The sequence below is a fragment of the Canis lupus genome, chromosome 6 (genome assembly GCF_011100685.1).
Source record: "Canis lupus familiaris isolate Mischka breed German Shepherd chromosome 6, alternate assembly UU_Cfam_GSD_1.0, whole genome shotgun sequence".
In the NCBI taxonomy this organism is placed as follows: Eukaryota; Metazoa; Chordata; class Mammalia; order Carnivora; family Canidae; genus Canis; species Canis lupus.
In genome coordinates this window covers 9067340-9091528 of record NC_049227.1, presented here as the reverse complement: position 1 = coordinate 9091528, position 24189 = coordinate 9067340, and the positions used below count along the sequence as shown (strand labels likewise).

At 49.0% G+C, this 24189-nt stretch overlaps 1 protein-coding gene across 5 annotated transcripts; it reads left to right on the top strand.

Annotated features, from left to right (window-relative positions):
- The first annotated feature begins 957 nt into the window (after positions 1-957).
- On the top strand, positions 958-22217 carry AGFG2 (ArfGAP with FG repeats 2). Of its 5 annotated transcripts, none has more exons than XM_038539266.1 (13): positions 958-1367; positions 9027-9120; positions 10176-10291; positions 11369-11543; positions 12133-12298; positions 12979-13104; positions 13793-13825; positions 18508-18628; positions 18775-18860; positions 19046-19129; positions 20177-20305; positions 20628-20713; positions 21005-22217. In XM_038539266.1, exons 1-13 carry the CDS (start codon positions 1147-1149, stop codon positions 21062-21064), a joined length of 1497 nt encoding a protein of 498 aa, XP_038395194.1. In that variant the 5' UTR covers positions 958-1146; the 3' UTR covers positions 21065-22217. The 5 variants fall into 5 exon arrangements, with proteins under 5 accessions (XP_038395194.1, XP_038395197.1, XP_038395195.1 ...); XM_038539267.1 differs by having other exon boundaries at positions 959-1367; positions 12145-12298; XM_038539268.1 differs by having other exon boundaries at positions 964-1367; positions 11390-11543.
- The last annotated feature ends 1972 nt before the right edge of the window (positions 22218-24189 follow it).

Genomic DNA, 24189 nt, shown 5'->3' with positions numbered 1-24189 from the left:
CTTTTAGTTATTTTGGTCTCACCTTAAATATCATTGAGAGATATCATTAGAGATGGTTACCCTGACCAATCTAAAAATACCCAAAAAGTCACTCTCCCTTACAATACCCTTATTTTAATTCTCTGTGTAGGACTTATCACTAATCGATGATTCTTTCATGTGTTTATCATTTGCCTCCCCCTCCTAGTAGGTAAGCTCCATGAGGATAGGAATTTTGATTTTGGGTTCACTGCTGGACTTCCCTGGACTAGATAGAACAGTGCCTGACCTATTAGACACTCAATGCATGTTTGTCAAAACGATTTCACGGATAGTGTGGTGGTTAAAAGCAGGTTTCTAAAGTCAGACAACCCACATAAGAATCCTGTTGGGCCACGTACCAGCCATGTGACCTCCCTCAAGTCGTATAACCTAAACTCTCTATAAAATGAGATTTCCTGTGGCGTAGGGTAGGAGTAAATGAAATAGCATTTATAAGGCACTTCCTCTCCTTTTCCCTCCCATTCCTCTGGGGGCTCCCTTCTTTTCCTCCTCCCCTTGGTTCCCCCTCTTTCGCCCCTTCTCTTCTGCTATTCATACCTCTCCGCACATCCAGCGGAGACTGGACCTTTGAAATTTGGCGGGAATGAACGTCATCATCCAAGAGGACCAGGGCTGCGCACGCGCGAGACACCTACTTTTGCTCGCGCGCTAACTTTGCAGCCTCGACAGCCAATCAGGGTCGGCGTCGGAGCCCGTGTTAGCTGGACTCACCAATCGAATCTGGGAGGCGGGCCGCCGTGGAGGCAGTGGCGAGAGGGGGCGGGGCCAGGGAGAGGGCACGCACAGTTCTCCCGGCAAGGGTCTCTGCGGGCCAATGGGAGAGGCCTGCGGGTGAAGGCGGTGGGGCGTGGCGTTGGCGGCTCCCGCAGCCCAAGGCCGTCCAAAGTCGAGCCAATCAGAGTGAGGAGGTGGGAGGAGACTAGCCAATCAGCGTGCAGAATAGGCGAGGCGAGGGGTTGAGGAGTCTCCCGCGGACGTCGCCGGCTCCCTAGCTTCTGTCAGGGGAGCCGGGCGTGCGGAGGAGGCAGAGGAGGCGGGAAGGTGGCCGTAGTTGAAGGGCCAATTGCTGACTTGCGGGGAGGTGGTCCGAGGGACCGGGCAACCATGGTGATGGCGGCGAAGAAGGGTCCAGGCCCGGGTGGCGGGGTCAGCGGGGGAAAGGCGGAGGCGGAGGCGGCCTCGGAGGTGTGGTGTCGCCGGGTGCGGGAGCTGGGCGGCTGCAGCCAGGCCGGGAACCGCCACTGCTTCGAGTGCGCCCAGCGCGGGGTCACCTACGTGGATATCACCGTGGGCAGCTTCGTCTGCACCACCTGCTCCGGCCTCCTGTGAGTGTACTGGCGGGGGTGGGGGATGGGGCAGGACAGGGAAGGGGCCACGGAGTGTCGGCGGGTGGGGGGGGGCAGGGGGCTAGGCAGCGGGGATCGGGGCGAGGGGACCGAGCTGAGGTAGGGGTGGTGGCGGAGAGGCCTGGGGAAGCGCCTGATGCGCTCAGAGGGTGGTCTGCTGCAGAGCTGTCACGGGGAAAGGAAATTGGCCTGGGAGACAAGACACGATGGGAGTCGCGTTGCAGGGGATAGGACGGACACCGGAGAAGAAGGGAGAAACTCTCGAAGGGAGGGCAGGCGGACCGAAAGTAGGGAGAGTTGAAGGGAGCCGGGGTGGGGAGGTGGTTAGACATTGAAAGGGCCAGAGAATGACACACACCTTGAAAGGGAACTCTGTTTAGGTGGGGGACAAACAGGAGAGGAGTAGAATAAGCTGGGCTCTAGATGAAGGTGTACTTTTCTTCCTTCTGGCTTGTACCCATCCTGGAGTGTGAGATGGAGAAACCAATTTAAAATAGGTAAGTTAACCCGGGCTAACAGAGTAGAAAGAGTGACAGGTAAGGAGCCATGTTGCGGTGTTCAGGTGCAGGTCCTAATGGTGCAGGGCTGTGGAGTACTACCCAGAGGTAGATTTCTGACACATCTTTAGAGAGCTGGTGGGTTGCCCTGTTAGAGAGAGCTTAACTTTTCCAAAGGTTTGGGGATCTGGATGAGCCATCCTTAAGTGTAATAGTTTACACCTTTAAGCTTCTTGTTGCCATGGCTTGATCCTGGGAGTAGCATTTGGCAGCTCTTTCTAGATTTGGGGGAGTTTTGTATAATCTGCAGTGCTGCACTTGGCACTGGCACTGAATTTGGTCATGCCTGAACTAATTTAGAGCCACAGTTCTAGGCCAGATTTCTGGTTACAGGGTAAGTTTCTTTTTCCTCGTAGGGAATTATTTGGTTAGATGCCTGATTAACATCGGATACCAACCCTGTATCTCTATTTTGTATAAGTTTATCAAGAGATTTATTTGGACTTGCTTAGAATGGTTTTAATACATTGGTATTTGTCTAGTTGGTTGGTGTTGTATTTAACAAAAGGTGCTTTCCTTGTTCTTACACCTTTAGGAGCCAAGAAGGGAGCAGTACTGTTCTTACATGACAGATGGGAGAACAGAAGCAAAGAGAGGTTTACTGATTTATCCAGTGCCATATGGGGGTTGCTGTTTTCAGCATTTGTTATTAGATATTAGTTAGGATCATGGCAGATCAAAAATGAAGATCCAAGTCTCCTAAGATAACAGTGTAGGATTATTTCTCTATTTGATTTTTACCTCCTTTGCCAAACTCCTATGTTCTGATCAATCCCACTTGTGTGTAATGACTTTGGTCTAAGTGAAAGCCATTATGGCTCTTGGGACAACAATTAGAACTCAAACAGGAATGTGTCAAAAAGTAGAGACTTAAATGAAGCAAAAGGATAGACCTGAGACTGGGACAAGTACTCTGAGGAGAGAAAGAGCAAAGTTTAGGACTATTTATAGCAGAAAGAGAAAGAACAGATTTCTGAAGATCCTGTTGTGAAGAGGAAAATCTGGTTATAGAGTCTGGGAGCAGGCAGATAAAACTGATGGTATATTAGAGTCTAGGTCCTAGGAAGAAAATGTTTGGAAACAGTGTTAATTCATTCCCAAGGTTAGCTGTGCAGCACAAAAGATAAAGCATAACTAAATGGGAGAGCTGACACTATTATCATTATTTTATAGATCTTGGTTTAAAGTATCCCATAGATAACATTTCCCTTCTATAATGAATATCCCTGAATCAGGACAGAAGGAGGGTCAAGGGATCTGGCACACATTAAAAACCTGATTTCTTTTGCTAGAACAGTTAACTCCTTAAATATCAGTGCACAGTTTTAGAACTTTATCACTTGTGCACAGTAAACTAAAGGCAGGTTGACATTATAAGGAGAGAAATATCAGAAGAAACTCTAGAAGAAAGCTTTGGTTGCCCTGGCTGTGACTGTCTGCCTGGGTTCTGGTGGTACTTCTCACCATATAGAACTCATTGGAGTAGGGCCACACATAGGAACTTTATAAAAATATTGCCTGTGCCCTGGGACAGGCAGGTGCTGGCAGGACCTGGCAGGTGGGCCCTAAACAATGTGTGAGGTGTGGGATGCTTACTACTGGCTGCAGAGTGACAAGAGAGCACACACAGTTAAAAAGACACGGAAGGGCATGGCTCCAGGGTGACACTTAGACCAACTAACATCTTAAATCCACATGGTTGATTGACCAAAGATCAGGATTTTTGTGGTACTGGGAAGTGAAAATTGTGGTAGGTCAGGAGGCTGTCCATTCATTCATTCATTCAGTCTGTCAACATGTATTTATCGAGTGCCTGTCAAGCCCCAGATATGGTCTCAGGCACTGGAGATATGGCAGTGCACAAAATTGTACCCATCTTTATGCAGCTTATACCACAGTGGAGGCCATGGACTCTATCTAAATCAATCATTAAATATATAATTGCCGATAATAATAAGTACTGTGAAGTTAAATTAAGCTCAGCATGGGCTGGAGAGTGATAGGAGCTCATGTTGAGGTAGGATGATGAAAAAAGAAAAAATATTATTTGTTTAAAGAACAACAGGGGACTCCTGGGTGGCTCAGGAGTTGAGCAACTGCCTTTGGCTCAGGGCGTGATCCTGGAGTCCCGGAATCGAGTCCCGCATTGGGCTCCCTGCATGGAGCCTGCTTCTCCCTCTGCCTCTCTCTGTGTCTCTCATGAATAAATAAATAAAATCTTCAAAAAAACAAAAAAAAGAACAACAGTATTGAAGGGGATGGGAATTCAAGTCCCACACTTTAGCACCATAGCCAGGGAAAGGAGACAGTGAGACAGGCTTTATCTTGAAAGCCAGCTCTCTATTAAGCATGTATGTTACAAATATGTCCACTTCTTAGGGGAATGGAGTGTTCTGAGGGCAGTGAGCTCAATTTCCAAAGTTCCCAGCTGGCTGCACAGTCTGATGGAGCAAAGTTGACTGTTGCAGCCAAAGTTGAATTTCCCAAGATCTGGAGAAAATTTTTGATTTTAATACTGGTGGGTGGGTATGACTATGGCTTTGTCACTACATGTACAAGCTCATTCTCATTTTCTTTTTTCATGAGAAATATTTTCTCAGCTCTAGCAGAAAACCACAGCGTTGGTGTGAGGGACTGAGAGAGAAGCTGCTAGTTTTGTCTGTTTCTAAATTTATATACATGCTGCCACAATTGTAGGTCCCAAATTTGACCTAGTTTTATTCATTTGGTTTTCGTCCAATACCTAGTTTCCTTAACCTGGATATAGGTCCTTTTCATTTCCCCAAAATATACATTCAGCTGTGTCTTTGGTTGTGTCTGACTCTTCTACTAGAGAAGAAAGCTAGGACAGGGTAAAAATTGCTGCTAAAAAGTGCTTTTTCCAAAGCAGTGGCTTCAAGTTTTTTTCTTGCTCTGGTTTGCCTGGATGCCTCAATGAATAAACCACATTTCTTTAATAAGAAAATAGATTCTAAAAAAAAAAAAGAAAAAGAAAAGAAAAAAGAAAATAGATTCTGAGGCCTATAATGTCATTGACATCAGGGTTGGGTTCAGCAAAGTCTGTGGCATGCTTCCCTAACCTAGATGTTTGAGTTCATTCTTTAATCTATCATCCTTCAGGTCTCAATAATATATAACTTGTCTCCTCTACTTCTGTACAACTTCATTCCCACAGCAGGATTAAGTCACAGGTCAGGTGGACAGAGCTCTGGACTGGGTGCGAGGTGTGCTTGACAGCTCTTTCTTTATGACAAGTTCCTAACCTCCTTGTGCCTTAGTTTCCCCATCTGGCCTTGCTGGTAGTGGTTCCTGGTTGAAGCACTTTTATCTCCATGGAAGAAAAGGCATAGTGTGTTGTTCAATAATTCAGTACTTTTCCATCCGTCTCAGAGAGATAGACATGTCCCTTGCCCCTGTATTAGTCACATCCCTCCATCCTCTCCTGCCTCACCTTTCATCCAAAGAGATGAGAAGGAGAAACAATGTAAAAGGATTGGGAATGAGCCTGAAGAGGAAGGCAGAGGATTCTGTGTGGCTCTACATGAGTGGACAGCAGTTTATCATTGTTGCAGGGATTTTAGATCAGGAGGAAGTTTTGTAAAATTCGTGAAATTGAGCCTGGAGCAGGTAATAGGGGAGCTCTCCTATTAGGGACTGGTAAGAGTCTCTAATAGGGACTCTTTTTGGTGATGTTTGGGTCCAAGATAAGAGCCAACAGTGGTTTAGCTGAACCCTGGTCAGAGGCAGAGAGGACTAGAATCCCAGAAGCAAAGAAACCCCACCTGGGAGGTATGAATTTGAACACTAAATATTCAGAAGTCAGGAATTCCCAAGTCCAAATTCGGCACAAATGAAAGAACTTGGGTGCTGGGTAGAACTGTTTTTTTCCATTGTTGGCCTGACAGAACCTTCTTATCTGAGCAGCTGAGCAAGTTTGAGACTTTCATGAAGCAAGATAGAAGCAAAACCTGGGTTGTGAGGGAGATGACCACAGAAAAACAAAAGGTGTGGTATTTGTAGAAATAGTTGTGTGATCATAAGGGAGGGGAGAGAGAGGCAAGGAGAGAAAATTGGGCGGGCTTTAGGGTCCCTGCAGGTCGCTTTGCTGCCAGTATTTCAGGGCACTTCATAGAAGGATGCAGAGTACTTCAAATGCCGGTCAGGTGCCCCAAGAAACAGAAACTGAAGTCAAAGGCGTCATGACTGGGCTGAGGCTCAAGTCCTAGTAATATACTTGCTTTCAGTTGGAAAAACTTACCCTATTCTGGGCAAATAAATTTATCTCTGCATTCCCCCAGCACCTCCTGTTAGAAATAACAGAATGGATTTGCTGTGATAACCAAAGGGCAGTGTCTCCTTCCAGCTCTCACTTCTTTTGGGGAGAACCTGTGAGTCATGTTGGGGAGACTGGGTACAAGTTGAAGACTTGAGTCTGTTTGTTTCCAGGCCAGTGACTCAGATCTGGCCCCTCGCATGATCCTGCTATGTCCCCAGAGAGACCTAACACTCCTCTAACATTTGATTTCAGCTACTGGGAGGAGAGGGGCTCTTGTTTCTAAATTGCTTCTGTTCAGCCAGCAATGACCTCTCTCTGATTCAGAAACAAAATGCTCTGACTCATAGGCCATGTAACTAGGTCCTCTTCCTGGGCTGCAGAATGTTGCCTTGTAGAGAATTTTCCCTGCCCCCAGACTGTGGCTCTAGTTATACATAATCCAGTCTACAGACATCAAGGTCAGAGCAGTGCTTTTTGTACTGTGCTATGGAAACATCCTGTTCCCTCAGATTCATTTGGCCCAAAGCACCTAAATCACTTATTTTCTCTGCTTTCCCTTCATACTATCTTCCACCCTCCACCCCACCCTCCCAAAATCCTCCAGTCCAAGCTTAACCATAGGAAGTTCTGTTGTTCCAATCATCCCCTCTAGACTGATGAATGGGTCAAATCCCTCCCCCTCCCCCTATAAGGAAGCACCTCCCTGTTTACACTTTGCTAACAGTTCCTGGTTGTCCTTTCAGGAAATGTCAATGACCTTTTTGTGATAGGCTTTAAATCTGTTCTTCTAGTGTAAACAGAATACATTTTACTTTTCCCATGACCAGTTCCTTCCTTCCCCCACTGCTGCATCCTGGTGCCACATTCTCTCTGATCCGGCTTGTGTGTGCCTAAATGGCACCCAACTGTGTTGAGGAGTATCTTTGTCTAGGCTCCTAGGATCATTGTAGGCAAGCATCGGCTGATCAAGGACTAAGTCTACATGAAATGTGATATATGTGGTATATAGTGGTAAACAGCTGTCCTATTGCACCCCCCAGAGTGCCTACCATTATGCCTTGTATTTTGGCAAAGGAAATATTTCTAAGTAAGAGGTGAAGATAAGAACTGGGATCAAAGGAACGGAGAGGTCTGCTTGGCTGGACCTTAGAACATCTGGCATTTTGCGAGGGAAGAGCCTAGAGATTAAGGTGACCAAGAGCTAGGGAAAGAATATAAAAGTCTGTCTGGACTTCAAAACAAAACAAGGCCATTAGTAAGGCTTTAAGAGAGAAAACTGGAATATCTCTGAAATATGATTAGAAGAGTCTTCAGGGCAGATCAAGTTTAAGAGCTATTGTTTGACCTGTAGTTATAAAGCCTTGCTTTTGGATTTCTCTGCTCTAATCTTTCTTTAGGGCATCAGTCCTCTTTGATAATGTCTTTTAAAGGAGTATTTAGAGATCCTTTACTTAAAAGGCTAGCAACAGAATTGCTGAAAATACCTTCAATTGTAGCCTTCGGTGTCCTGTCCTTTGTTAGAATCCCACAATCGGTAATTTATTATCCAAAGGAACTGTTGCTCTTCACTCTTCACTCTATCATGTCACCTGTCCCCCCTCCCTCGCCCCACCGCCTTGGCATACCCTTACACAGACACTAACGTACACTGCCAATTTTCTAGACTCATAGGGATACCTTCATTTTGTGGGTACACCTGTTAGCATAAAATTTCTCTAGGATTTCCATTTGGTAAACTGTGTGATCTCCTCCTTCCCTCTGCTTTCCCGATGGCATCAACCGGGACCCTCTTTTAGAGCTTCTTTCATTTTCACATCTTGATTTGCCCATTTTCAGGGGAGTGAAAGTCTGAAGAGGCCTCATCAGCTGAGACTATCTTTCCTGCATATGCCAATGCTCTTTCACAGCCTGGTCCCAGGGTCTGGTTTATTTGTTGTGGTTTGGCCAGTTTTGTTTTCATCCGATGAATGCAGTTGGTCTGGACCAGAGTAAAACTTAAGGGAAAAGGAAAGGGGAACCTGGCTTAACGCCAAGTTTCCCTTGTTAGAACACTCCAGAGGGCAGTTGAGTGTGGGCAAGAAAGCTTTCTTGTCTACTGTAATCTCTATAGGGCTTCTGTGGGCACAAATAGACTCCCAGAGAGTTAACAGAATACACAGAGCTGGCACAAAAGCATCACTACAGGATATATGTTCCTGACTCATGCCAATCTCGTATCTCATGGTTAACTCTGACTTCCTCCTGCTTCATCGAAAGATCTAGAGCTGAGAAGGTCTGGACTATTTCTTTTCTCAGAGATCTCTTAATAAAAGAGAGGGACCCCTCTCCATCCCTACAATCACACTTTCTGTCTAGACAAAGAGGAGAGGCAGCCAGGTATTAAACCATGGCAAAACAGGAAATGGGATGTGGGCACATCTCTGAGTTCCCAGAAGTAACCCCCCACCCCCACCCCACCCTACCCACCCCTCAGCCTGCAGGAGGAACCCTGCTAGGAGAGAAGGCAGGTTTCCTGCCATGGAACCCAGGCAAGGGAGACAATGCTTCTGGATAGGCAGGCCCTACCTTCTTCTCCAGAATGAGGGGGATCCCAACACACCCCTGACTCTCATTAAAAGCTGCCAAAACAGTCTCACTTCCCTTCTTTCCTTGAATCAGGAAGTAGCTTCGTCAGGGAATTCTACCTGAGTTCTACCTCAATTGATGTGTTGTCTTCTCCTTTCTCCCTCCCCATCCTCCCATAAACAGACCTGCAGTGCTAACCACTAACCACATTGTACTTCTCTTCCTGTTTCTCTCTCACAGGAGAGGCCTGAACCCTCCCCATCGAGTCAAGTCCATCTCCATGACAACTTTCACTGAGCCTGAAGTAGTGTTCCTGCAATCCCGTGGAAATGAGGTAAGCCAGCACCGATGGAATGGTTACTGGCTATAGTTGCCCTGCTGGCCAGGGGAGCTGTGTCTCATGATTATGGAAAAAACCCACAGCTTTCCTTTTTGGTCCAGTTTCTTTTATTTTTTAGTATTGACTATGTCTTATGCATATTTGTATATCCATAGAATCTTCATTATACAAATTATGGTTTGTCTAGGCCTTTGTTAGAGAAAGCAGGGAAAGGAGCAAAATCTCTATAGGGGGTGACTCCTAGGCACTCACAAGGAAGACTGCCCCTTGACATTTAGAGCACCACGTTGATGAGCATTCAGAATTGACTCAGAGTAAGATCTGGAGCCAGCTCTACCAATCGGACCCTCAGAACCCTGGGTATAAGCCCATGCCATGTACTCGAATGTTGGTTAAACCCCTTCCCCAGCTAAATCTGCTGGTGGTGGGAAGACACTGTCCTTGCTGTTAGCAGTCCAGTCCTCCTAGCTTGTGGGTAACTGGCTTACTTAGAGGATACTGACAAGGGAAGGCCTCTGGAGGTGTTCTGGAAGCCACAGCTCTGACAATCATCCCTGAGCCCACCCCCATCCAGATTTCATTCCCCATAATTCTCATGGTCCTCTCTTTTCTTTTACAAGATGTGTCATAATATGTAATTATAAATCAATTTTTTTAATATTTATTTATTTATTTATTCATGAGAGACACAGACTAAGAGAGAGGGGCAGAGACATAGGCAAAGGGAGAAGCAGGCTCCTCGCAGGGAGCCCAATATGGGACTCGATCCTGGATCCCGGGATCAGGACCTGAGCTGAAGGCAGGCCCCCAACCACTGAGCCACCCAGGCGTCCCTTAATTATAAATCTGTTTTTACTTACCTAAGGCACGACCTCCCCATTAGATGGTCAACTCTGTGAAGCCACGGATCGTCTGCTTTGTGGGTATACCCAGACCCTCACATGTGTCCATGCTCATTAATATGTATGGATAAATTAATTGGAAGTAGTATCATTCCCATCTCATGCTTTATGCCTGAACTCCTCTGTTACCTGACTCCATTCCTTTAGGTTTGTAGGAAGATTTGGCTGGGTCTTTTTGATGCTCGGACATCTTTAATACCGGATTCCAGGGATCCTCAGAAGGTGAAGGAATTTCTCCAGGAAAAATATGAGAAGAAGAGATGGTAAGGAGGAGGAAGGATATTGCTATGGAGATGCATGTCCAAAGGGATTCTTTATCTGACAGTCTAGTTTCCAGACTTGAGTTGGTTCTTCTCTCAAAGGCCAGACTTGGGTTGAATATATTCCATCCAGATTCAGTTAGGGCTCAATTCTGACTTCAAAATCATGAAACTACCTAAAGGACAACTTGTCCCCAGTTACTAACTTTGATGCTCCTCTTTTGGGGAGATACTAGGCTGCTTAGAGAGGGGCTAGGCCTGTGGGAGTGTGGATCAGGTTTATAGCTTAGCTGGGCCCATATATGCAAAGAGGCAGCTGGAAGCACATACCCTAGAACTCTGTGCTTTTAACCCATCCCATCATTTCATCCACAATGTATATGTGTTCTATTTTCCTGGTGACAAAAACACTGTTTCTGCTCCCCCTTGCTTTTTCTTTCCCCAGGTGGCTCTTCCTATTGCTTGATCTCAGGGGTGTGTGTATGTTGGGGGTAACTATAGGGTGGAGAAGAGAATTCAGACAACAAGGAGTTTGATGTGGACAAAACAGCATTTTGGAGTCCCTCCTGGGGGTGTCCTCCAGATAAAGAAGATGCTTCCAGAGTAGAGACCACATACATATGCTAGAGTGGAGGGAATTTTATCAGAAGTCACAGGAGCTGTCAGGATAGATTGTGAGCACTTAGAAGAGGAGGTGGCAGAAACTTTCTGTGGTACTGAGAAGGAGGAACTCGCAGAAACGCCTAGAAAATAAAAAGGAAGTTGAAAAATAGGATCACCTGTCCAGCAGCACTACTGACACATTATTACTTAAAACCCAAATGGTTTGATGTCAGAAAGAGAAAGGAGAGAGGAAGAAAAAACAGGCCCACATCTGAGCAAAGAGAACATTACTGCAGAAAAGAATGAGCATCCGGCAGTAAATGGGATACTCAGGATAGTCAGGACTTTGCTGAGTTCCTCAATTTCCTTTAGTTCAAACAAGGGAATCAGTGGGAAAGGGTAAAGGGACTTGGGCTGTCACCTGTGCTTTCAAGTGCCTACACTGAGCATGGCGCATGGTGTTACCCCTCCTTTCAGCCTGGCTATTCTTTCTCAAAGGTATGTCCCCCCAGACCAAGTCAAGGGGCCCGCTTATACCAAAGGCAGTGCCTCCACCCCCATCCAGGGCTCCATCCCAGAAGGAAAGCCCCTGCGGACTCTTCTGGGGGATCCTGTGCCATCTCTCTCAGCTGCTGCCTCCGCTTCTAGCCAGGTAACTCTCAGACCTGCCCTTCAAGGCTAGTTGGGAATTTGGGAGACAGGGATGTCAGTTTTCTAAGTCCAATCCTCTGGACTTAGCAAACAACAGTATTGGAGGTGTGAGTTGGTTCTCAGACCTATGTCTTGGACTCACCTCAGACTCTCCTATCTTTTGGAAGAAAGAACCCAACAGGAAGTGGTATTTAGGAAAGTCAGAGTATCGACTTCAAACCTAACCATTGCTCCAAGGAAACACAGAAGGGGCCAGGATGCTGCCTCAAACCCCTGGAAAAGATGAGGAAGTAACAGTTCTGGGTGTTGGGGGTGGGCAAAATCTTGGCACCATCCCTGTGTATCTCAGGGTTACCTTCTCTGAGAAGCCCTAAAACATTTGCTTCTGGGAACTGGTACACTGCGAAGACAAAGAAACTAGGTATATGAGGGGCTCAGGCAGCTTCTGCCCAGGAAATCGCTCAGTTGAGGGCAGTTTCTCCCTCTCTTCTCTCTCCACTTGCCTATCTGGGGGCAGCCTAGGGAGCCGTGCAGGGGCCCTGTCATGTCTGGGACCCCAAGTGCTCTATGTCATGCCTTCTCCTCTCAAGTCTATCTGTCAGTCGCAGCCTCGGACGTCCCAACCCCGGAGCTCTCAGCCACCTCCCCACTCTTCCATCAAGAAAGCCAGTACTGACTTGCTGGCCGACATAGGTGGAGACCCCTTTGCTGCTCCCCAGGTGGCACCAGCTTTTGCTGCGTTCCCAGCCTTTGGGGGTAAGTGGGGCTTGGGAGAAGATTCCCACAGTGTATACCCCTGACACAAGGAATTCACGCCCTTGAGGTGACCAGGTCCCCACCCCTGTCCCGTCCTGCAAACATGATGATAATTCTGAAGTATCAAAGTTGGAAGGCCTGGGGTCAAATGAGAGTGGCCAGGATTATATCTACCAGTTTGACCAGAAAACATCACAGTCTGGGACTACCAGCACTTCCTGTTAGAACACTGGAAATCACCTTTTTATTACTTTCTTTTTCTGTTAAAATGGGGGCAGGGGGCTCATCACGTGTTCCATTCCCCCTGCCCTCTTCCCAAAGATCGGCAGCAGCCAACAGAGGGTTGAATAAAATGGTATCTAGTTCCCGTTTTTCTTCTCAAACCCTTCCCCCACCAAAAACGATTTTTTTCCCCACATGATTCAGCCCAAAGTAGGCCCTGACAAAAATGTGAATGCCTCATGGAGTAAGGATAAAAGATGGTGGAGAGGGAGCTTGGAGGCCTCTGAGGTCCCCTTGCCCCCAGTGGTTATTTGGCCCTCTGCCCAGGCCCCTGCCACCTCTCTCTGAACAGGACCCTGTGGAAAGGCAATGTCCCTTTGGCCTTCAGAATTAGTATATATTATAACAATTCTATGAGCATGTTATATATATAGCCTTTATATTCCCTCCACCTGTAGGCCAGACACCTTCCCATGGAGGCTTTGCCAACTTCGATGCCTTTGGCAGTAGCCCCGGCTCTTCTGCATTTGGAAGCATTCCTCCAGCTGGCCAAGGCCCCTTCCAGGCCCAGCCAACAGCCACAGGTAAATTCTGCCCTGCTCTATTCTAGTCCCCTCCTCTCTTCTGACTATGTTCAGTTTTCCACATCCATACATCGCCCTTCATTCACATCTGCACCAACCTCGAGATCTGGGCAAAGGAGACAGGGGAGAACGAGAAGCAGCCCTGGGAAAGGAAGAGTGGCTCCACTGCTCTATTTTGTCCTGTAGAGAAAACAGCTCAGTTGCAGTAGCAGTTGTTCAGGGTGTGCATAGAAGATTTCTGACCGGGAAGTTTGGGGGATCCCAGTCCTCGAAAAATCAAAAGCGGACATGACCTTTCCTCTAGAGTGCTCTGATGGTCTGCGATGTATGCTGCCCAAAGGGCAAGCACTGGGTCAAAGTCCAAGATAGTCTCCAGAAGTCCTCACTCACCCCTGTTAGAACAGAAGCATGTATCTTCAGTGTTGTGTTCAAAGAGACCCCCACACACAAAAAAAGAAAGAGACCCTAAAGGCCACTGTCATTAAACATTTGGTTCCTCCCTGAGTCCCCAGACATCAAGTCTTCATAGCCTTGGGGCTGGCCCTCGGCCTTTGCATGTCCTGGACACACAGGAGGGCAGCCAGAGTGCCATAAAGACCTGATGTCTGGAGAAAGCTAGTGACTTACGCTCTCTCTTTCTCCCCTCCCCCACCCACCCACCCTTCCTCTTCTCTACCCTCACTGCCAGCCAGTCGGATGCTAACTGGAAGTTACAGCTTTGGTGAGTTATTCTTCCCACCTCATAGCCCACCCAAGGCGGAAACCTCTCAGGTCCTCTGAGCTGAGAGCTTTGAGGTCTGGAAGGAACCCTTCAAATGTAGCCATCGTACAAATGAAGCAGTTCAGCGGTTCCCCTGTCATGCAGCCCACAGAGTGCAGAGCTCGGCCCAGAGCCCAGACTCCCCGACTCTCACTCTGCCCACAGCCTTCCCGCTGTGCCACCTCAAATTGTCTGTTCGCTTTTGTTTTTATTTTATTTTCATTTTTTTGAATGGGACAAGGAGGGACATTTCATATTGATGAAAGTTAAAATTCACAAAGAAGTTCTCACATTGCCAACTTAAAGTACCTGACAGGGTGGCCTTGAAAGTCATAAAGCAAAAACTTAGACACAATGAAAATCTAACACAGAGTGACTGAGAGGGGGATGATAGTAGACTCATGAGATTAATAATAGATAGAGTAGATAGACAAATAAGGAAGAAAGTAGGCCTTTTGAGTAACACTTGAACAAGGTTGACCTAATACATATAAGCAGAACTTTGTAATCAAAAGACAGAATTTTCTTTTTATTTTTTTTTTTAAGATTTTGTTTATTTATTCATGAGAGAGGCAGAGACATAGGCAGAGGGAGGAGCAGGTTCCCTGCGGGGGAAGCCTGATGCGGGACTCGACCCCAGGATCCCGGAATCACGCCCCGAGCCGAAGGCACATGCTCAACCACTGAGCCACCCAGGCATCCCAAAAGATAGAATTTTCAAACACAGAACCCTTTTACAATTTGACCACAGACTAGGAGACATCACATCAATTTCTAACAAATAGAAGTTGTCTAGGTCACATTCTATAAAATAAAAGGTATCCTGAAAGATGTCCCATAACAATGTTTCATTGTCCTTGAAGGCATGAAACAGAAAAGATCATTACAATGTGGAAAACTGACAAAAAGCTAATAGCCATCATGTGTTTTTATCTTTTTTTTTTTTTAAGATTTTATTTATTTATTCATGAGAGACACAGAGAGAGGCAGAGACACAGGCAGAGGGAGAAGCAGGCTCCATGCAGGGAGCCTGATGTGGGACTTGACTCTAGGATCACCCCCTGGGCCAAAGGCAGGCACTAAACCACTGAGCCACCCAGGGATCCCCCCATCATGTGTTTTTAAAACTCCCATAAGTAAAAAAGAATAGGATAACAGGGAAGGAATACAAGCAGCAAATACCCAGAAAAAAATCATGAAAATGTTCTCAACTTGACTAATCAGAGAAAATGCAAATTAGGGTAAGATAATAATTTCACAAGTTATATTCAAAGATTTAAAGATTAGTAATGGCCAGTATGCAGGGAAATTGGCCCTTTTGCATGCTTACCAGTAAGAATGTAAGCTGGCACAGAAATATTCAGTGTAGCAGGAAGAAAGTGCTCTTGGGAGAGAGAAAGCCGCCTATACAAGGTGGTTATAAATTGGCCCTGTCAGAGATGCATGCCTGTCGCAATCCCTTGTCCGAAAGGCCAACCTTTGAAGAAGAGAAGGAAACTGTCAGTCCCGGAGCCCTCCCCGGCTGAACCTGAGGTGAACTTCTGTCCAGTGTCTAGTCATCTCAAAACACAGCTGGTCTGCAGCCAGCCAGAACCTATCAGCCCTTGTGAGGCTCCTGCTATTGCTAGGAGCATCCCCATATTATCCCCATGAGGAAGGAAAGATCTCCATTTTGTAGTTGACAGAACTGGCTCAACTTGGCCAGTGACTTGGCCAAACCCCAATGGCTGATGAGTGGCAGATCCTGTTCACTTCCCACTGCACCGTGATCACCAGGGTGGTTCTCTGAGTGTGACATAAAGAACTACTGGGTATAAAGTAGGGAGGATTGGGTGAGAGGTGGGTGTCTTTTCTGACAAGCCTAGTTGTATTTTTATATTTCTGAGGGGGAGTCTGGAGAGGGGAAGTTTCTAAAACTGCAGTTTCCCCTGAAACTGCTAGAAGGCCTGTATGCCAATCCAGCCACAGGGAGTGAGGCCCTGGAAGTACAGAAGAAGCAAACAGGAGCACAGGTATACCTAGCTTCCCAGAATGGGCTGACAAAGTACCCTTTGTGGACCCTACCAGAGTGAGGGCGGGCTCTGCCCTCTAGTGTCCGTCAGGAGACACAGCCCAATAGGGCACAGCCCAGTGGGGCAAGCACCTTCTCTCACCTGGGAGCTCCCTGACAGGCCTAGAGCAGTACTGAGGCTTCTGACCTAAGTGATTGTTCTGGAGTTTTTAGAAAAAAGCCCCAACGCCTAGGTGGCTCAGTTGGTTAAGCGTCTGCCTTTGGCTCAGGTCATAATCCCAGGATCCTGGGATCCAGCCCCCCCACCCCAACCCCTCCCCTCTTGCCTTAACAGGGAGCCTGCTTCTCCCTCTCCCTCTGCCTGCCGCTCCCTCTCCTTGTGTTCTCTCTCTCTCTCTGCCAAATAAATAAATAAAATCCTTTAAAAAGAAAAGAAAAAAAAGCCCCTAACTTAACTGAGGAGAAACCAGGCTGAACTTTGAGGGGGCCAGGGAGCAATACGGATTTGAGAACCAGCCTGGCTTTGCCATTCCTCCCTTGCCTAGTGTCTTTATCTTTCCCTGGCCCTTCCTCTCACCTCTGGGAGGCAAAAGAGTCTTCCCTTGTGAAGGTTACCTGTTGATTCTTCCCACTCTCTACAGGCTTTTTTCCATCAGCTTGCTTATCTGAGTCTCACCTCTACTCTCCACCTCTGCCATCACATCCCTCTCTTCCCACAAACAGACTTGAGGTTACCTGGCCTCTGGGAAGAGGAGCCTGTGGCCTTCACTGACTCTTTTTTTTTTAACACTCTTGGTGGCATAATAGACATACCATTCTGCACCTTGATTTATGTTTTAACTGAACAGTACTGCTATAGATTTTATTATCAGTACATGAAGAGCTTCCTCATTGTATTGTTTTTTTTATGGCCGCACAATAGCCCTGCTTATGTGTATATCGTAATTTATTTAATCCATCCTATGTTGATGAATATGTAGAATGAATGATGAATATTTAGTCTTCTACTCTCAAACAGTTGAGAATGATGAATATTTAGTCTTCTACTCACAAACACAAAGCTGCTGTTTGTGTCATGTTGGGCACATTTGCAACTTCTATATGTGAGAAAACTCCTGGTAGTGGAATTAGTCTAGAAGGGGACACAGTTGACACAAAATAAAAATATGTCACTACAAAGATGTCAGGTGCCCTGAGGGCAAAGAACAGGGCTGTTATGAGAGGAAAACCAGGCTCTCATTCAGACAGAGGTTGGGGAAGGCACATCTGGAGACATGGTTCTGTTGAACCCGAAGGGTGGGGAGGCCTACAGGTGGGGCCTCTTGTTCAAGGCTGAGGTGGAACACGCTGAAAGACTGGAGCTGAGAGTCTAGGAGAGCCTCTTGTTCACTTGCATTTACTATCTGAGCTAGCCATCACATTTCCTTTGAAACCTCATCTTATTCCTCTGACCGCGGAAATGGTCTCTTAAATCATAGGCTTTGGTGATCCCTCACATTTGTGTACTTTTCAGATTCCAGAATACTTCCTGAGAATACTTACCAGGGTTCGTGGGGGCTGTCTTTATGGCACTTTGTGCCACCATAGATAGGTGTGTGCCTACACCATAGGAATGTACCACAGAGGACAAAAATGAGTTCAGGAGAATAAGATAGTTTGCTCAGGTCACAGCAGTAGCAGGGAGTAGGGCCCCAACTAGAGTTCAGTTCCTCACACTCTACTTCTCACATAGTCACGCAGCAAACAATTCCTGAGCACTGTCATGTGGCAGACACCAGGCAAAGTGCGTTTTCCTTCAGTATACATCTCCCAACACCCATAAAAATCAAGTCTTTCCCATATGTAGCCTCATTTTACCCTCAGAGCAGCCCAGAGGCCCAGAGTGCTTGACAGGATTCCCACCATACAGATGACACTGAGACACACCGATAAAGAGGCTTTCTCCAAAGGACAGGAATTTCCTGGGCTTGCTTCTCAGGCTGTTTTGTAAGCCCCACATGTGAGCTTCCCCTAGGTGTTTTTTTTTTTTTAGATGTGATGACCAGAGAGGTCAGAGGAACCCTGATCTAAGCCCCTGGCCTTAGGATGGCTCTGGTAGGAGTGGGAGCCAAGCTCTCAGCTGGAGATCTCCACTCAGTGCTCCAGCAGGGGCTCTGCCTTCCATGAGAGGCTCCCGAGTGTCTGGGCCTTTCTGCCCTTCGCAGCTCCTCACCCACTCCCACACCCCCCATCCCCTCTACCTGTCCCTTGCTGTGATGTCTCCATACATGGAAATGCTGGTTTGAGGAAAACACAGGTGGTTCCAGGTCTTGAAGAAAAAATGAGAACTGAGTCAAACTGGACCAGGAGGGACAATGAATGACCTGACCCAGGGGAAGGCAGCTTTCTCTCAGCAGTGGTGGCTTTGAGCACTAGGGAGACTGAGAAAGGCTAAACTGCCTAGAATTCTTGGCTGGAGTCAAGGCTCTCTGAAGTGGATGATTCAGGGGGAAATAAGCTCAGAGAACCCAGTGGGGGCCACTCATGCCATCATTCTGCTACTTCTCCCCTGCTCCCCCCACCTCCATCTCTTCTGCACCTTCCCTCCTGCCTCACCCCTGCACTCCCCGTTCTGTTTCCTGTCATTGCCCAGGGAGCAGCCAGGTGACTCCATTTGGTGCCTCTCCTCTTGCACCCACCAGTCAGCCCAACAGCCTTCCAGACATGGGCAGCCTCCTGGGGCCCGGAGTATCAGCTGGAGGTATCCCCAGCAGGTAGGTCAAGACATCTGCTCTGGGGCAGCAGGCTTTTCCCAGCCTGCTCAGTTGCTCCCATCGTCGTCAAGCAGAACAGGGTTTGCCATCCCCTGGTCCCTTGATCCTGGGTGCCCTGCACACTGACTTCTCTTTCCATGTCACAGCGTCTTTGGGGTGGCTGGCCAGGTCCCTGCACTCCAGTCGGCCCCAGCTGGTGGTGGTGGTGGCAGCACAGGGCTTGCCTTTGGAGGTGAGTCTTGCCTGTGGAGACCCTGGGAGGGGATCTGAGGCCAAGAGGAAACGGGCTTCCATAGAGAGGGAAGTAGAGAAAGAGCACCCCAAGACTGTGAGGAATGCTATCAGCCCAATATTAACTACATGAGTAAAGAGTAACCGTCTCTTTCTCCCGCCTCTACCCTGTTCCACCCTGAGCAGCCTTCACCAACCCTTTCACAGTACCTGCTACTCACCCCCAGCTGCCTTCCACCAACCCGTTCCAGCCCAATGGCCTGGCCACAGGTAAGCCTCCAGACTCTGCCCAGAGTGCAAATTTCCTCTCTCCCTCCTTCTCTCTTTCCCTTCTCTCTGTTTCTCTGTCTCTCTCTGTCCTTCTGTCTCTGGCTCTCCCTGTCTATCTCTCTCGCACACACACACCCCTCTGTCAGGAGGAGTGGCAGACAGCCTCAGCTGGCAGCTGTGGTCTTCCTGAAACGAATCCCCCTCTCACCCTTCACCAGGCCAGACCGCGTTTCACTTACAGGCCACCTAGTGGGCAAAGAGTAGAAGCACCCAAGTCCCAGGATCAGAATTTAAGAATTACAAAAAAACAAGCTGCTACTTACCCGAGCCGGTTCTGCAGGTTTAATGGCTGATGTGGCAGTGACTCTCCCTCTTTGCCCCTCAGCCGTATCCCCCCAGCACCCAGCCTCTCTCCCTTCTGTGTCCCACTTACAGCCTTGCCCTTGGTCCCTGCTTTCATCTGCCAGAGTGTTATGATCTCCTCAGTCCTTATCCCACTGCAGCCTCAGCTCTTCTCTCTTCAAAGGCACTCTTACCCCACCCCACCCCCACCTTTTTGTTGTTGTTCTTGAAAACCTTGAGACCAGGAAGAGAGATTGATAGCAGCTTGCATGCTGACCTGACGGTGTGGCAAACACTGCTGAGGGCTTTACACCCAGGATTTGCTTTTCCCAGCAGTCCTAGGAAAGGGGATGGTCCCACTTTTAGAGATGAGACCACTGAGGCACATAGAGGGCTAGTACTTTGCCTTCATTGATGCAGTTTAACAGGTAGCTGGCAGCTGACCCCAGTTCTGGGCCACACCCATGCTCGGCACTGCTGTGCCCTCTGTCTGTGCTACAAGCCACCATGGGCAGGAAGAGGGCAGGTTTACTAGGTTGCAAAAAAGCTGAAGACTTCCAATGGCTCACTTAGGGTACTTTTACTGGGTACCTCTGGTTAGGGAAACACTCTATCCCGTGTCCCCATCTTGGACAGATCTAGGAAGAACTGTTCTCCAGCCTGCCTTCCAGAGCTTCTCCTGACCTTCATGTGCTCATTCCACAGGGTCCAGCTTTGGGATGAGCAGTACAGGGCCTGGCTTCCCCCAGACAGTGCCTCCCACCAGGGCCTTTGTCAGCACCTTCCCACCGCCAGTGTTCCCCCCACAGACCTCGATGACTCAGCAGCAGAATGGTAAGGGATTCAGACCACACCCTCCTTTCTTACCCCATTCCTCACCCACCCGAAGGGACTGCAGGAATTGAGGCTGGGTATGAATATTAGGACTGTTAGGATATCAGATATCTGAAATAGTTCCCTTTTGGACCAGTAGGGGGCACCAGAGAAGCCACAGACCTGCCAGTGTTCTCTGACTCTGCTCCAGACCCTTATTGTATGTAGAAAGGCCCACTCTTGCTGCCACTGTAGGATGCAGGGAGGCCCAGCAAAGCTGGCCAGCACCAGCTTGAGGGGAAGGGCTTACACTGTCAGCTGAGTTTTTGCTCTTGCTTCCCAGGCTCTTCCTTCAGCGACCTAGGATCAGCCAAGCTGGGTCAGAGGCAACTGAGCCAGCCAGCTGGGACCTCTACCAACCCCTTCATGGCAAGTGCCAGTATGGCCTTGGTGTGGGGGATGGCCTGTCTCTGGGGGTCGGGGGCAGAATCCTTGAAAGAGAATGGGGCAATGTGGGGTGGAAACCCTGCCTTCGCCGTGCAACGGTGAGTGGGTTAGTCAGTGGGTCCTGCTGTCTCCCACATTCCCCTGCCCCCCACTTGCCTCAGCTCACCAACTTTCCCAGAATCCTCAGGCTCAGCAGTTCTGGGGGAGAAAAGAATCCTGGCCTGCAGCTTTTCTCCCCTAATCCCCTAATTGGTGACTGTTGTTTCTTTTCAGACTGGATCCTCATCAAGCCCGTTTGCCTCCAGACCTCCAACCACCAACCCATTCTTGTAGCATTGTGTCCCTGGGGGGCCTCTTCCCCACCCTCTGGGGCCCCTCTACTCCCAGGAGCTCTGGTGACCATTTGCCTGTGGCATTTCTGTGGGTCTGAGACCAGAATGGGCCTTGTTTTGCAGGGAAGGGGTCTTGGGGATGGCGGAGGTGCTAATGCTTTGCTTGGGGCTTGCAGATAAAAGGGCAGCTTCCCGGTCAGCTGCCCTCAAGGCTTCCTCCCATCCCCACTCCAGCTCCCACCCAGGAGGAGGCCTAAGAGGAAAGCAGGCAGGGACTGGCCAGGAGGAGTATTGGTATTTGATTTCTCAAATTCTTAATTATGATGACAATAATCCTCCTCTCCTGCCTTCAGCATACATAGTGGTTCCTTCACCTCCAACCCTGTGGACAGAGGAAGCTGTGGGTGCAGACGGACCAGCATTCTCCTGTGGGAGCAAGCCTCCCGCCTCCCCAGCTTTCCCATGCTGGTCTCCTTGTGGACAGAAGCACGGTGGGCAGAGTAGGGTCAAAGTGGAGATGAGGTGTGGTGTTGACCTTGGACAGTGATCAGACAGGTCGAGAAGGCTTTGGTCGGGGGCAGGGGGGCATAGGATGCCCTTGATGCCCTGGCTTGGGCCAGCACACCCTTCTATCCCCATCCCCACCATGCCAGAAGGCCCTCCATGGTTTTGCTTCTCCAGCTCCCTCCCTCATCCTGGATACTCAGGATGAATAATAGTTTTACGTATATACTTAGACATGCCCAACTCCTGTCAAGCACTTTAGTTTGCTGTGGTGTCATGTTTGGATACCAGTGTTTTATATTTATACATAGAGAATTTTCTAATATAGCCTATTATATATACACACACACATGCACACACATGCCACAATTCTCCTGCTCCCAGACAGCTCTTTTACATGGGGAATGGAATGGATCCCCATCTGTGCCTCAACCAGCAAAGCCGGAGCTCCAGAAGGTGGTGGGGAGGGTGTTCACAAGTCCTGACCACTCCAGAGCCTGGGCTTTTCCAGGGAAAGGCTTTGTGCAATTGGCTGGGTTTTTTCCTATCTTTTTCCCATGTGCCTCCCCCACCCCCAAAATCTCTTCACCAAAGCTGTTGCAGGCAATGTTGGAAAAGAACTGCATTTGGAAGAAAAAGGAAATGGCTCACATGGTCTCACTTTGAGTTAGTTTGAGGGGCCCCAGTGTGCCTAGTAGGTCAGTGAAGATGATGATGCTGTTGGCTCAGGACAGGAATTCCTTGCTGGACATGGCCAGGCCCCATCAGAGCTGGAATCCTGGTTAGCAATGGGACGGAGTGCAGTGGGAGGTGGCTGCAGTGAGGGGGTGACTCCCACGGGGCAGGGTGGTGCTGGAGGATGGAGATGACGATGGTGGGACCTGAGTACAGGAGTAGACCACTCCCAGGCCGGTGCATCCTCGGCCCCTCCCCAGACTGTTCGCCTGAGGATGTTGTGTCAACAGCCATAGCATCTGGGCTGTTTGTATGGTGACAAGGCAGCCAGCGTGGGTTAAACACCTCACATGGCAGAGGAGAGGCCCAGCCTTCAGCCTTGCTGTCAAGGGATGTTCTTCCCTTTCCTGCATTGTGCAGGGACTCTGGCCCTTCAGCTGTTCATTCTTGGGATTCTCTGGGTCTTTCCACCCAATGACCTTTAGCAGCAGAACAGCAAGGAGAGGTGGGGACTGTGTTATCACTTTATTTACTTTGAGGACTTCTCTGGAAATATTTCTCTCTGCTGCTATTTGCCCATCCAGGCGTAGCCTCTGCACCTTTGCAAGGCTCAGAACCCATCCTGTCTCGGGTCTGTGTTCCTACTCTCCCAGCCCCTACCCTCCTTCCATCGCCTGGTGGATCATGGATTTCCCAGCATAGACCACCATCCCTGGCTTTTTCATGTTCTGTCCCCTTCTCCCAGTATTTTTCTCTGTCACTCTTGATTACTTCTCTGTCCCGGGCCCTGTTTCTGTTTCCCATTTTCTCTGCTTAGAGCCAGGAAGGGGAGGAAGCAGGTCTCTTTCGTAGGAGGAGGAGCCTTATCTGATTTTTCCCCAGCCACCCCCAACTCCCTTTCCTGACCAAAAGCACTGAGGTCTGGAGGTGAAGTTGAGAGGGCCCTTGCTGCGAGTTTCAGTTACACTCCTGCTGTTTCCCAGCGACCTCCTTAGGGCTTGGTGCCCAGGCCCTCCCTGCAGTCCCCCTCCCTGTGCCCCGGGCACTCTGTCCAACATGGACTCCAGCCAGCTCACTGGCCAGGGCAGGATGACCAATCAGAGGAGTTACACTGGGTTAGCCTCCATCCCCAGGACAGAAATCCCGAGTTCCCTGGGCACAGGCCAAGACAAGGACCGCAGCTGCCGCCCCTGGCATGGAGCAGCCACAGCGCCGCCTCCATGGGGCCTCTTGTATCCAGGCGAGCTGCAGAGAATGGAAAAATCCCTGGCCTGCTAGAAAATGTCTAAGTGACTGGGCTGTGTTCCTCCTACCTCACCCCCAGGATGTCCCTGCACGGCCCTATCTGGTGGTTACGCATCAGATCCCCACAGCAGGCAAACCATGGAGCCACCGCCACGCTGTGGAGCTCGCCCAGGCTCCCACTGGGCTCTGACCAAGTGGCCAATGCTGTGACCGAGCTCTACAGACAGTCTTCTGACTTGGCCCCCAGCCCTCAGCAGGTCACCTGCCCCTGTGGCCCAGCACGCAGGAGCCAGTCCCCAGGACTGCCAGGAAGAGCTCCATTCCCTGTATCCGGGAGTCTAGGGAGCCCTGGTGGCGGAAGGAGATGGCAGCTGCCCCTGCACACACACACACACACCCCCCCCCCCCCCCCGCAGTGAGGAGAACTCCAGCTAGGGAAGGGAGGGCGACAGCCACAGCCCAGCCTTAGTGCCCACAGTATCCTCCCTGTAGCCTCCTGCCACTGGTGACAAGATTCTCCTGGGCTTGGGAATGTGGAGCTCCATGGCCCAGCTACCCCGCACCCGGCAGAGGGAGGCACAGGTAGACCCTCCAGAGTGGGGAGGTGTTCTCACCCAGCAGAGCTGGGGTTCTGCACCGAGCAACTGCAGTTTCCAGGGCAACAGGCTAAAACAAATCTTGTCTGAGCAGGGCCAAGGGCAG

Excerpts from the sequence above, each read along its gene's own strand:
- AGFG2 (XM_038539266.1), top strand. The coding sequence starts at position 1,147 with ATGGTGATGGCGGCGAAGAAGGGTCCAGGCCCGGGTGGCGGGGTCAGC. Across the intron at positions 9,121-10,175 it reads TGCAATCCCGTGGAAATGAG|GTTTGTAGGAAGATTTGGCT; the intron begins GTAAGCCAGCAC and ends CCATTCCTTTAG. Across the intron at positions 13,826-18,507 it reads AACTGGAAGTTACAGCTTTG|GGAGCAGCCAGGTGACTCCA; the intron begins GTGAGTTATTCT and ends GTCATTGCCCAG.